General features: G+C 44.4%; 1 protein-coding gene across 8 annotated transcripts in view; it reads left to right on the forward strand.

The window, feature by feature from the left end:
• Positions 1–14,633, forward strand: part of AK9 (adenylate kinase 9) — a 156,015-nt gene that overhangs the window by 77,002 nt on the left and 64,380 nt on the right. For all 8 annotated transcript variants that reach the window (XM_054023169.1, XM_054023168.1, XM_054023172.1 and 5 more), the window contains exons 19-20: positions 768–882; positions 1,406–1,482. In XM_054023169.1, coding sequence (XP_053879144.1) covers positions 768–882; positions 1,406–1,482 — 192 coding nt within the window. The remainder of the gene's footprint in view (positions 1–767; positions 883–1,405; positions 1,483–14,633) is intronic.

Raw genomic sequence — 14,633 nt, forward strand, 5'->3', positions numbered from 1 at the left:
TTTGCGCAAAAAAAACAAAAAACAAAAAACCACACACACCACCCCAACACTTGCATAAATAAGTTACTATGATTTGGACATGCAAATGTGCATATGTATTAGTTTTTCCTAAAGTTAATTAAGCATTTTAGGAAAAACTGTCATAGCAGCCACCAGCAAGAGTAGGTGGCCACATTCTGAGGTCACCAAAAATTTTGTTGTGAGAATCCCTGAAATCAGCATAGCTCTATTTAATTCCTGCCAACGGTATATCCCTGTATCTGTTTGCCAAACCAAATGAATAACATGCAACTGCTCATGTGAATAAAGTTACTCATATGGATTAGAGCTTTGCAGAACTGAGGACATAAGTCTTTATTTCTGCATACTCTGTACCAGTAATATGGATTCTATATTTTTTTCATTTTTTAAAATTTTTGTCATTCTTAAACTATGGGCACACATACAAACTAGAAAAACAGCAATTTCAGTTTAAAATATGTGATATGCAAACGTAAAATTTCAATACTTATCCCCCCAACAGCCTTGCCATATCCCACACTCAAGTGATTAGGCTGTTGGCACGGAAAACAAAGCTTAACAATTTTCAAAAGTGGTATACCTGTCATTTAAATTGGCACACACTTCTTTTCTAAAATTTAAAAACGTCTCTCTAAGCTGTCAACCATTTGTAAAAGGGCTTTCATACCTTAAAAGCATACTCATTCTAATGAGATAGTTTTATATTATTGCCAAAAGTATATTATTCTTGTATAATTGTATTGCAGGAATATTTTTACTACGCAGACTGTACCTAACAAATAAAGATGAAATTAATTCTAAGATTTTGGAAAGACTTACAGATGAAGCATTAAAAAAGCAAAAAGAGGAGGAAGAAACAAGGTAAAATGTAACATGTGAATGCATAAAATATAAAAATAATAAAATAATAATTTGATATAAGATAATATATTCTACAAGAACATGCACTGTTTTTATGGTCACACAAATTTCCACATCTATTTTACATTAAGGAGATCTGAACCTATATCCATTAACACAGTGCACTTAAAAAAAAAATTAAGAATAGTTCTGGTAGGTCCAAAGTCCTGCAATACATTGTTACCTTAGTGTTATCTGATGAATTCGAAACTCAGATAACCACATTTGGTGTGGGGAGATCCTCTAGCTAATATGTTTTCTTTGGTCCCCGTCATTTGTTTATTTGTCAAAATGATAACATCCAGGAAAGGACACAAATCATGATTGATTTTTATTTAGTAATGAATCACTTTGAAGATGCAGGCTTGCCAAACTGTATCTTAATATTGAACAGTATTTTCTGCATTTTCAATTGCATTTAATGTTTGAAACTTGTTTTAACCATATTTTATACAAATAAAGATACGGAATTTTCTAATTTCAGGAGAGAACTGCAAGAGGTGCTGAAATTAAAAGAAGAAAATCAGCAACCTGTAAAGCCTGCTGAAGACAAATATGAAAGCAAGTATCATCTGATATAAATTTAATAACACCTCTTGGGAATTGTTTCATTGTTTAAATTATTTTACAAATTGGGATTCAAACTTTACCCCCCATTTTTAGCCACTCAGTATCTGGGGGAGGGAGTACTTCACATTCCTCTCCACTGAACACCTTGACCAACTCAGGTATCAGTATTTTTGAGGAGGTCTGAGAGGATTACTCCCATTTGTCTCTTCCTGGTCTTCAAAAGCCCTACATTGTGATGGCCTTCTTTCAAAACAGCTGGAGATAGATGTGCTGATAAGCTCTGAGCTGTGTTCATTGGCCAGAGGGAATATTCCCTTCCCCAGAGCTTTGTGGCAGAACTTTCACACCAGCTTGTGATATGTCTGAGGCCTGGTCTACACTACAGGGTTGGGTCGAATTTAGCTGCGTTAGGTCAATTTAAAAATGACTGTGTCCACACAACCAACCCCATTCCGTCGACTTAAAGGGTTCTTAAAATCGACTTCTGTACTGTTCGCTGACAAGGGGAGTAGCGCTAAAATCGACTTTGCTGGGTCAAATTTGGGGTAGTGCGGACGCAAATCGACAGTATGGGCCTCTGGGAGCTATCCCAGAGTGCTCCATTATGACCGCTCTGGACAGCACTTTGAACTCTGATGCACTAGCCAGGTACACAGGAAAAGCCCCGGGAACTTTTGAATTTAATTTCCTGTTTGGTCAGCATAGCAAACTCAGCAGCACAGGTGACCATGCAGTCCCCCCACAGAATTGTAGAGCGTAGAATGTTTCTACGCTCCCCCTATCATCTCCGTCCCTGAGGCTATCGCAGATTAGAAGGCGAAAAAAAACGCACTCGTGATGACATGTTTTCCAAGCTCATGCAGTCCTCCCGGACTGATAGGGCACTGCTTAATGCATGTAGGCAGTCAGTGGCAGAGGCCAGGAAAAAATTAAGTGAGCGTGAAGAGCGGAGGCAGGACGCAATGCTGAGGCTAATGGGGGAGCAAACAGATATGATGAAGCGTCTGTTGGAGCTGCAGGAAAGCCAGCAAGACCACATACCCCCACTGCATCCACTGTATAACCGCCTACCCTCCTCCCCATTTTCCATAGCCTCCTCACCCAGTCACCCAAGAACGCAGGGGGGAAGGCTCCGGGCACCCAGCCACTCCACTCCAGAGGATGGCCTAAGCAACAGAAGGCTGTCATTCAAACAGTTTGATTTTTAGTGTGGCTACAATAAACAATGTGGCCTTGTCCTTCCCTCCTTCCCTCCTCCCCTCCCCACCCGGGCTACCTTGTCCGTTTATTAATTTATTGAGATTGCCACCATCAATAAAAGTTCTCTCTTTTATTTAAAAAAAAAATAGAATTTAAAAATAAATATATCTACATTAACATTCGTGCAATTTAAAATCTAAATTATAACAGTCTGGTGTAGTGGGGCGCCACGCCGATGAGTCTTCGCTTCGCTACATCTGGAAACTAAAAATATAGTTTCCACAGCGACTGTAACTCAGCCACACTACACATATATTAAGGCATGAAAGTGATCAGAATATAAAATACTACCATACAGTACATATGGACTGAGTTACTTTTATTGAGGGAACCGTAAAGAGGTTACTTGCCTTACAGTAACTGGAGTTCTTAAAGATGCTTTTATCTGCTTGGATCCTAATGTAAGTGTGTGCATGCATGAGCCCAGAATATTTTACCAAGAAGTATCTATTGGAGCTGTGCATGTGCCCTATATGCCTTCATGCCCCCTGTAGCAAGGGTACATGCACAGCTCCAATAGATACTCAGTTCCTTCACCAATATGAAAAATCCAGGTAAGGACTCTGTATCAGTTGCAGAATTTCCCCAGGAGTGTCACTGTGCACATATAGAATTCATGTTTTGCAAAGAATTTTTTTTCCTCAGCAGAAATTACATTCTGCTGAAAAGTGCTGCAGTTACACCTTTTGTCCACCAGGGACACTATTGTCCCTAGACACGGATAGGAAAGAGAAGACGCTGCATTCCTCACAGTGCCCTGCCCGTGGGGACAGGTCAGGAGACATATATAGGGGAACGGACAATGTGGGGCACATGGAACTGCTGGGGGGGTCACAGAATGGGGTTCAGAAGGGCTAGTGGGGGGACAGATGGACAGGGGCTGAATAGCAGTGGAGGTGCAGGAACATAGGGGGATGGGGTGGACAAGGCATGCAGGGACAAAGGGGAAGGGGTGGCTGAGAGGGGGCAGGGACACAAGGGTTAGGGAGGGGGGAGTACAGAGACATGGGGGAGGGGTGGCTGAATGGGAGCACAGGGTCACATGGGGATGGGGGAGGAGGGAGGGATATATGGGGGATGGGTGCTGAATGGTGGTGCAGGGACACATGGGACCAGGGCCAGATGTGCCTGACTGAATGAGAGAGGCTAGGGTCAGCCAGGGTCTGCATAGGGGGATCCCTAACAATCCCTCCCCACCAAAAAAAAAAACGGATCCATACTTTTCTTGCCCACACCCAACAACTCTCCCACTTCACATCCAGGCTCCTTCACAGCAATTACTTCCCTTTCCCTCAGCTCTTCCATTACCTCTGACTCCCCCAAGCCTTTGCACTGCTTCTAGGGGGTAGGGGAAATATGTTTCTATACTGTAGCAAGCAGGTCTGTTGAGGGAACTCCCTATTTTAGGAATATCTAGTATGGAACAGAATCTTTTAACTCTCATTCATGAGTAATGGAGCTTTTCCTGCTCAGCTGATCTGCCAAATAATTCTGGGTACCCAGGAGATGGAAAGCTATTAGCCCAACCCAATGTTGGATGCACCAGTCCCATAGGTATATTGATTCCTGACAGAAGGGGATAATCTCACTCCCCCTTGATTGTTTATATACTGTATAGGTGTATTGTCCTTTATGTTTTAGGAAGTGGGCCCCTGAAGGAGGGGCAGAAATGCCTTGGAGGTTAGACTAACAACCTTGAGCTTTTGTACATTTATGTGTAACCAAGACTCTGCCTTGGACTACTTACCCTGAATTTGAAGAAAACCCAAGTGTACCCCCCATCATAGCTTGGATAATTGTGATGGGGCATGACTCACTGCTGTGGCACCTCCTGCTGGCTGTCCTGGGAATTAGCTTAGTCCACCCGTGCACCCTCCTCTGGTGACCTCTCGCTGCCGTCACTTCTACTCCAGGATGCAAGTTGTCCCAACGACCACAGTCAGTTCTCCCCCCTTCCGGGGGAACCATAGTCCACTGTCCAGGCACTTCCTCAGTGGCCAATGGGGATGGGAGGGGGGCCAATCCGGGCCAACCCACTACTCCAGGTCACAGCCCAGGGACTCTGTAGATGGCAGCCACGTGCTGCATCCCCTCCAATCCCACAGTCTACTTCCCTGGGCCACTTTCCTGCAGCTCCAGCACCTTCTCCGCCCTTGTCTCAGGGCCTCAGCATGCCCACAGTCAGCCGGGAGCTCGCTCTCACTCCCTGATCCTGCCCAGCACTGCTCTGTCCAAGTTGCTAGCTGATCTCTACCTGTAATGCAACCAGTTCTCCTCCCTCCTCAAGCTTCAGGGTGTAACTGAACTACTCTGCCCTGCAGCTCTTCTTACATGGGCCTGCCCGGCCCTGAATGACTGCTCCTCATAGCCCTCACCAATTGGCTGTCTCCTGCACAGTCTCCCATCGGTCCTCCCAATTGGCTGCTTGTTGCACAGCCTCCCTAGGGTTTTATTAACCCTTTATGGGCTAGTGTGGGGCAGATGCCCCATCACAGATGCATTCAACACCAGAGGCTCAGAAGGGGGTGGAGGATGAAAGCAAATATACTGGCAAACATTCAGAGGGTCTGTCCACTAAAAGAGAGATGACAATACATACTGAGGATCTTCTATAAGTAAGTCCAAGTTGTGCCTGATTGACTGAAACTGACCTCATCCAACCTTATGAGAGGACAGAGGTTTAACCTTGAATACAGGGTCATGTTATGTCCATATTGCCATGTGCCCCAGCAAACCCAGGAACACTTTTATTGATTTTTTTGGATGGGAGAAGAGGTTTGAAATGATATGAGTCATACAAAATTGCCTTAGCTATCAACTCAGCCTTGACCCTTGGCTCTGGTCCCTAACTACCAACTCTGGCTTAACCTTCTCCAGCCCAACCATCTGTGTCTTTAACCACTAGACTTGTTTGCCCAAGCCTTAGTCCCTGACCTATGATGCCATAAAAGTAGAAACCAAGATACTTGAGACCTGTCCAAAGCATAAGATCTACAACAAGAGGGGCTCCTTTGTAAATTCCTTTCAGGAACCAAACAAAGAATGAAGAGAAAATCTAGAAGGATTTCTATTGCCATAAAATGAAGAAGATGCAGATGAGCAGAACTTCTCCATTAGTGGTACAGATTCCTGAGGTTTTCCCACAGAATGAGGAAGTCCAGACTCCAGTCTCTGAGACACCAATGCCAGTATCATAGAAGATGGTTGCAGGAAGATTTTCATAATCTGTACCCTTATTTCTGGTTTCGGAACAGACAGAGCCCACAGAAATCGGAGAAGTGTCTAGGAGAGGAGGCACTGGTTCTGGGGAAATGACTATGACCATAGAAGTTGTAAAAAGAGTCTGAGTTGCAATAGGAGTGGGTACCAGTGCAGTTGATACCAAGCTAAATTCAGTGTAGAAATCTCAGATGAAGGGACCTTCACAATAGAACATGGTACCGACAAATCAGTAACAGATAGTACCATTATCCCCAGTACTGAAGTAGCAGTGTTGGTCAATGAGGATTATCAACTTGGTACTGAAGCAGAATAGCAAATTTACATAATTCCTAAAGAGATATGGTGCTGATCTTTCTTAGAAGGAGTCAGCTTGGAAACATCAGAATGATGAGACTTAGATTTCTTCTTAACTGGTGAGATAGTGTTTGGCATCAAGCACTCTTTTGCCTGCCTTGAGCAGCAGGAGCCACTGACTGACCCAAGGATGATAAAAGGGAAGGCTAAGCATGATTTTAAGAAGCATGAAGTCTCTTAGAGCCAGAAGATCTACCAGCTCCGAAGTTCCAACATAACTTCTCTGGTAGCCAGAACATGGGTAGATACTAGTTCCAATACAGCAGATTGTTTTCATGGAAGAACTCCAGAGTCGGATACACTTTTCATTGATTTTTCCATAAGAAATACCTTTAAATGGGCATTGAGAGCTCTCTTAGGGAAAGATTTGAAATTTGAATGCTTTTCCACAGTATGCGACTTCCCTAAACAAAAGAGACATCTAACATGTCCATCATGCATGGGCATAGCTGATTCGCAAATAAGGCAGATCTTTAAAACCCAGAGATCAAGACTAAGCCCATGATGTGCAGTCCAGTACCAAGGGGAAAATCAAAGAAATTTTTTTTTTATTTTTCCCCACTAGTCACCAAATACAATTTTAACTAATTAAAAAAAAAACAAAAACAAATAAAACCCCTGACCTAACCTGACCTAAGATACAACAAGGAAGCAGATGGACACTGTGTAGCTCTGTCATGCTGTCATGGGCAATAAAAGGAACTGAGTGGTAGCTGGGGCTGTGCCCAGGGCCGGCTCTAGGCACCAGCAAAGCAAGCAGGTGCTTGGGGCGGCAAATTTGCAGGGGCGCAGGAATCCAGCATGGGAGCTGAGAACCAACAGGGAGCCCTGGGAGCTGTAGTTCCTTGGTTAGCTCCCTGCCTATAGAGCCAGCCCTGGAGCAGGGAAAGAACTACATTTCCCAGCATTCCCTCTGCCACAATTAACAGGAAAGGGAGGGGGAAGGAGTGTGGAACTGAAACCTCAAGCTGCAGCTTGCTGTAAATGGTAGGAACAGAGCCAGCTCTAGGTTTTTTGCTGCCTCCCCCAGCCCTGGGCTCCCCCCGCACCCCTGTGTTGCCCCAGCCTTGAACTCTCCCCTGCCCACACCCCCTGCTGCCCCAGCTCGGGCCCCCACCCGCACCCCCTGCCGCCCCAGCCCTGGGCTCTCCCCCCACTCGCATCTCCTGCCGCCCCAGCTCTGACCCCCACCTGCACCCCCTGCTGCCCCAGTCCTGGGCTCTCCCCCCACCCGCATCTCCTGCCACCCCAGCCCTGGACTCTCCCACCCACCCGCATCTCCTGCCACCCCAGCCCTGGACTCTCCCACCCACCCGCATCTCTTGCCGCCCCAGCCCTGGACTCTTCTCCCCCTCCCCTGCACCTGCACTCCCTGCTGCCCCAGCTCTGGCCCCCACCTGCACCTCCTGCCGCCCCAGCCCTGGGCTGTCCCCCAAAGAAAGAATTGGGTAGACTAAATGGACATTGCACCTCTCTATCTGAAGCCTAGCAAGGCAGGTTCATGGATCCCACTAGAATTTAAATGAAAAGTAAGGGAGGGGAGGCTCAACTAGACTGGGCAGCTTTAGATACAGTACCAGGCACGTAGGAGGATTTACACTTCTGAGCCATGGAAGCAGAAATTGACTTTTCTTTTCCAGATTTAGCTAATATTCAGAAAGGGAATCCAGCACCTGCCTTCCAGATTTGAACACGCTCAAAATTCAGGAGTGCTCAAGCTCAATTTGGGCAGCTGTTACTTCATTTCTCCCAAATCAAATATACTGATCCACTGTAACTTGCTGTAGAAAAGTAGAATAAATTGAGCAAGAAATGCTTCCCAGTGGTTAGTAGGACTGGAATTGCTATTTTCAACAGCCAGTGCTTTTTATTATTATTTTTTTTAAGTTTTAGTTTTATTTGTTTAAAAGGAAGACAGTGATATTGCATTGGCAAATTCCCCATAGAAACAAAGAATGGAACAAAAGAATAATAAAGGCACCTCAACTTTTCCTCATTTATGCAGACAGTCTTATAATATGCATCCAGATATCCTCCAATCACACAAGCTGAAAATTGTTCCACTTTACTGCAGTTCTGTAACCATATGGGAACCAATCCTGTCTATGTTCTGTGCACATCCAAAATTCCTGCTGAATGACCCGCCCTGGGAGCAAGTTACCAGTGACCCAGGGCTAGGGCGGCAGGAGGGTGCAGGTGGGGGCAGGCAGCTAAAATGTTTTTTGCTTGGGGCAGCAAAAAACCTAGAGCTGGCCCTGGCTGCGCCACCCTTTATGCCCTTTCTGTAGGGGTGTAAAGGGGTACACTCACTGCAAGAGTGCTTCCTTCTGGCTGCTCTGGGACTTAACTCCCTCCAGGTCTGATTCCCTCTTCTGCCACTCATTCATGCACCCTGCTGTCTCCCTCTCTCCACTTTCTCTTCATGACTTGGCCCGTTGGCCAAGTCACTATAGTTCTCCCCTTCCAGGGTAGCAGAGTCCTATTGGACAACTGTCTGAGGCAGTCTTCTGCTCCACTGCCCAGGCTATGCCACTTCCCAAGTGGCTGGTAGAGGAACCCAGGCCCACCCTCTACTCTGGGTTCCAGTCCAGGGACCCATGACTAGCAACAGTGGCTCCATGACCCCGCTCCTACTTCCCTGGACTCCTTCCTGTATCTTCTAGCTCTCTTCTCTCTGGATTTACCAGATCAAACTCACTCCTCCCAGTGAGTAACTGCAGACTACTTACTCTCTAACTCCATAGGCCCCCAAACACCTCTCTTCTCCCAGGGAGTGATTGCAGACTACTTCCACTGCAGTTCCCTTCTGTTGCCAACTTCATGGCTTTATATCAGTCCTGCTTGTTCTTTCTCAGCTGGGCTCCATCATCAATTTGATGTTCATATGCAGGCCTTCCCCCAGGTGCGGCCTATCAGGTTAATTACCCTAATTTAACCTGCTCTGCCTTGTGTGAGGTGGACCCCCCATAACAGGGGGCATGAAGACACATAGGGCTCATGGGCAGCCCCAAAAGACACAGCTAGCTAAAAGATTCCAGACTTGCATGCACAAGGCAAAAATACCTACAGTGGGATCCATATGGATAAATACTTGAAGAACTTTGAATTTTCTGATTTTATTAATCTACAATTTTTTCTGTTTAATATACAGTACAATATATTTATGTTTTCAATTAACTGCAAAATTCAGGGAAGGAAGAATATAGTACTAGATTGAGTCAAGGTATGTCTACACTACGAAATTAGGTTGATTTTATAGAAGTCGATTTTTAGAAATTTATTTTATATAGTCAGTTGCGTATGTCCCCACTAAATGCATTAAGTTGGTGGAATGCGTCCTCACTACCATGGCTAGCATTGACTTATGGAGCAGTGCACTGTGGGTAGCTATCCCACAGTTCCCGCAGTCTCCGCCGCCCATTGGAATTTTTGGTTAAGCTCCCAATGCCTAATGGGGCAAAAATATTGTCGCAGGTAGTTTTGGGTACACGTCATCAGTTGCCCCTCCCTCCGTGAAAGCAATGGCAGACAATCGTTTCACGCCTCTTTTTCCTGGGTTACCCATGCAGACGCCATACCACGGCAAGCATGGAGCCTGCTCAGCTCACCGTCACTGTTGCTGTTGTGGGCAAGTCTACTGTGGGGGCTGCTGTGATCCAAGTAGCCAATGCACTCATTGATGTTCTGTTATCAAGGGTAATGACTCTTGGAAATATGCGGGCCTTTTTAGATTTTAGGTGCATCGTATTCCTGTCCTTTGTTGCTGGTGAAGAAGTCTTGCAGCCGTACATTCCAGTCCTGTTGGCACTGTAACACCCCATAGCACTTCTGTGGTTGACACATGTAACAGCTCCAGGGCTCTTGCTCTTTTGCCTTGGCCAAGGTACCTTGCCCTACCAGGGCCTCCAAGTATTCAACACAGAAGCACCTGCAGCAGCTGGTATTGCTACACAGCAGCAGCTCCTTGCCTTCGCAGCAGACGGTGCAGTAACACTGGTACCCGTCCTCGTCGGACATGTAGCTTGGATGGGGGTTCTGGGAACGTCTTCTCTGCCCGGCTCCTAGCAACCTCCAGGGCATGGTTTATGACTCCACCACTTCCCCTGCAACTCTGCTCTCCTGCTCCCCAGCGATGAGCTTGGGGGATCCGTTCTGGTCCTCCTGGGTGCTGCTGGCAGACGTGGTACTGCTGCTCTGGGAGGACTCCTTGGAATCCTCCTCAGTGAGGTTGATCAGGGGCTCCTGGACAGACATGGCCATCCTCCTCTTAGAGCACTGATTGGGAGCCAGAGACTCCATGTCATTCTCTTCTTTAAGTTTCATCTCATGGAGATTCAGTCCTGCCTGGAATACCATGCGAGCTGGAGGCTTCTGCCTCAGGCTACTCTCCCAGCTGGCAGCACTGCACGGTCGCACCTACCCCAGCCTACCCCTTGCTCCCATGGCTCATGAAGACTGGACAGTAGTAAGGAGCAGTTCAACTATAGGCTGAACGAGTGCAGAATGGTGGTAGAATGTGCCTTTGGACGTTTAAAGGCTCGCTGACGCTGTTGGTCAGACCTCAGCGCAACAAACATTCCCATTGTTATTGCTGCTTGCTGTGTGCTCCATAATATCTGTGGGAGTAAGGGGGTGACGTTTATGGCGGGGTCGGAGGTTGAGGCAAAGGGCCTGGCGTCCGATTTTGAACAGCCAGACACCAGGATGATTAGAAGAGCACAGCAAGGTGTGTGGCGCATCAGAGAGGCTTTGAAAACCAGTTTCATGACTGGCCAGGCTTCGGTATGACAGTTGTGTGTGTTTCTCCTTGATGCAAACCTGCCCCTTTTGTTGATTTTAATTCCCTGTAAGCCAACCACCCTCCCCCCTTCGAAATAAAGTAACTATTGTTTTGAAATCATGCATTCTTTATCTTTTTTTTTTAATCACATTAAGTGATAAAGTAGGCAGTCCATCTGTGCTACTGTGTTCAGAAGAATACTGAAATATAAAACAAATTAACTTGTTTAATTAAATACAAGCATTCTTTTAATTACATTTAAACTGTTCATGACATTCCCTCTCAGGCAGCATCTGCTGAGTCAAATTGTGTAAATGTTTTTCTTAAATAAAACAAGATCGTTTTAGTCACCAATATTTGAAGTTATGCATTCAGAAATAAGTTTTAAGAAAACCTCATGCTTCATGGCATGAATTGATGGTCCTGGAGGTCAGAAAAGGAAGCTTCCATCACATGTAACACAGTACAACTGACAAGAGGCATTATGGGTAGGACTCCATGTATGCTACAACTCCATTGCCACTAGTTTGCCACAACATAGTGCCATGTTATTGATTTCTATCTTGCAGCACAGAACATGGGGCCTTCATCCTGGGTGGAGCTGAGTGAAAAGTTTGTCTGTGAAAAAATTGTCTGTGAATTCAAAAAATAAATTTAAAGTAAACTATGTTTGTTTAAATCTTTTCATGCTTGAAAGCCAAAGCACTCCAGGCTGGTTAGGCAACGGTTAATAGGCCAAGCTCAAAACCAGTTAGGGTTTGGCAGTTTCTTGGAAACTCAGCCTGGAGCAGTTATAAAGAAGATTAAGATTATCTTGATTTTAGTAAGGCTTTTGACATAGTTGCATGTATCATTCTGATAAGCAAACTAAGGCAACATGGTCTAGATTAAATTACTAAATGGGGGGGTGCATAACTGGTCAAAAGACTATACTCTAAAAGTAGTTATCAATGGATTGCTGTCAAACTAGGAGGGCATATCTAGTGGCGTCCCACAAGGGTCTGTCCTGGCCCGGCACTATTCAACATTTTCATTAATGACTTAGATTACGGAGTGAAGAGTATGCTTGTAAAATTTGCAGATGATGCCAAACTGAAAGAGGTTGTAAGCTGCTGGGAGCACAGGATTAGAATTCAAAACAAACTTGAAAAATTGGAGAATTGCTTGAAATCTACAAATTGAAATTCAGTAAAGACAAATGCAAAGTACTACATTTAGGAAGGAAAAATCAAATGCACAACTATACAATGGGGCATAACTGGCCAGACAGTAGTGCTGCTGAAAAAGATCTGGGGTTTATAGTGGATCACAAATTGAGTATGACCCAAGAATGTGATGTAGTAGCGAAAAAAGGCTAATATTGTTCCAGGATTTATTAACAGGAATGTCATATGTAAGATAAGGGATGCAATTGCTTCACTCTACTTGGCACTGGTGAGGCCTCAGCTGAAGTATTGTGTCAAGTTTGGGGTGCCATACTTTAGGCAACATGCAGATAAATTGGAGACAGTTAAGAGGAAAGCAACAAAAATGATGAAAGGTTTAGAAAACCTTACCTATGAGGAAAGGTTAAAAAACTGGACGTGTTTAGTCTCAAGAAAAGAAGAGCAATGGATGACGTAAGTCTTCAGATATGTTAAGGGCTGTTATACAGAGTTTGCTGATCAATTGTTCTCCATGTCCACTGAAGGTAGGACAAGAAGTAACAGGCTTAATCTACAGCAAGGGAGATCTAGGTTAGATATTAGGAAAAAGCTTCTAACTATAAGGTTAGTTAAGTACTGAAATAGGCTTCCAAGGGAGACTGTAGAGTCCCCGTTGTTGGAGGTTTTTAAGAACAGGTTAGACAAACACCTGTCAGGGATGGTCTAGGTATACTTGGTCCTGCTTCAGTGCAGGGGGCTGGACTAGATTACCCCTGGAGGTCCCTACCAGCCCTATATTTCTATGATTGTATGAGTGTCCATCATAATACAGTCTTTTATTATGCGATCTGGCATTTATTTTGTTATCATAACAGGTAACAAGTGTTAATTTATGAAGATAGCATTAGTGTCAATCAGATATCTGGGATTCAAATATTTTCTTCATTGTTTGATTAGCTAACATTTCACTTACTCTCTGATTCTCACTCTTAAAACAAAAAATCTGCCAGCCTTCTCGCACTGTAAAAAATCCACACTGATTTAAAAAAACATCCCACCAGACCGTTTTATAAAGATTTTATAGAACAGATGTTTTTCACCAACAATGAAGCATTTCTAAAATGTTAAATATAAAGGATTTCTAGTCTCTGTAATATCTGCATCTGAAACAAAAAAGTAAGTCTTGGTTGTGATCATATGAGTTACATTTAAATAATTGAGAACATCAAAACAACTATTCATGAGAGAAGTAATCATGTCAATACACTTCTGCTGTAAACACATGATAAGCCCTTATTTAGAGAAAATTGTTTTTCCCCATGGTTACATTTGATTTCCATAATCAAATACTGACTCATCAAAACACTTCAGTCATGCTGCTCTCAGCCTGACATCTGTTTTATTTCACTTTTATGTGTCTCAGGCACATTGACTACAACCCTACTCCCATGTGATGTTTTTATAGGAAAAAATTAATTGTATGTGCACTGCTTATTTTTTATAAAAGCCATCATGTAAAAATGCAAACTTAAATGTTGTCAAGAAAAGAGTCTAGCACTCTGTGATGCTCTTTTGGTGTCTCTTGTGAATAAATGTGTACTTCAGTAATTACAATTTCTATAAACTCATCAGGCCACCCTCTTTCCAAATGCTTTTGTTGCTCTGTGCATACTTCCAACACTTCCTGTAACAGTTGCCAGTGGAGAACACAGCTTCTCCAAGCTGAAGTTAATAAAAACACATCTACGCTCCACAATGACACAGGAGAGGCTAGTCGGCCTTGCATCGGTCTCAATAGAACATGAGCTGGCCCAGACTGTGGACCTTCAGGAAGCAGTTCAAATCTTTGCAACCAAGAAGGCACGGAAAGCACCACTTTGATTATTGAAACAGATAAAAATTCCAGTGTTTATTATGCAGAAAAGAAAAGTTACATTTGCTGTTCAGGCATTTGAAAGTTAAGTGTTACTTAAAATTTTTGAACAAGACATTTTAAGTTGTTAGTTCTCCTTTATTGAGGTAGGTAGCAGAGCAGTACCATGAGTAGAACAGGAAGAAGGCAGAATTGAGACCTTTCAAAGTTTTGGCCCAAGCGAGGGAGCATGGGGGCGTCATTTGAGCTCTCCGCCTCAGGTGCCAAAATATTGTGGGCCGGCCCTGATAAATAATAGTGTAGTCACAGTAACATGGGCATGAGCAGTGACAATGGAGGCATGGCTTAGCCATGACAAGTACAAATCCACCTGAAACCGGTGGGTATGTACTCGGCGCAGCTAAGCCGTGCCTCCATTGCTGCTATCCATATTACTACGGCTACAATACTATTTATACTTGCGCTAGCACAAATGTGCATACATAAGCAGGGGAATAAAATTCTTAGC

The sequence above is a fragment of the Malaclemys terrapin genome, chromosome 3 (assembly GCF_027887155.1).
Source record: "Malaclemys terrapin pileata isolate rMalTer1 chromosome 3, rMalTer1.hap1, whole genome shotgun sequence".
Classification (NCBI taxonomy): domain Eukaryota; kingdom Metazoa; phylum Chordata; order Testudines; family Emydidae; genus Malaclemys; species Malaclemys terrapin.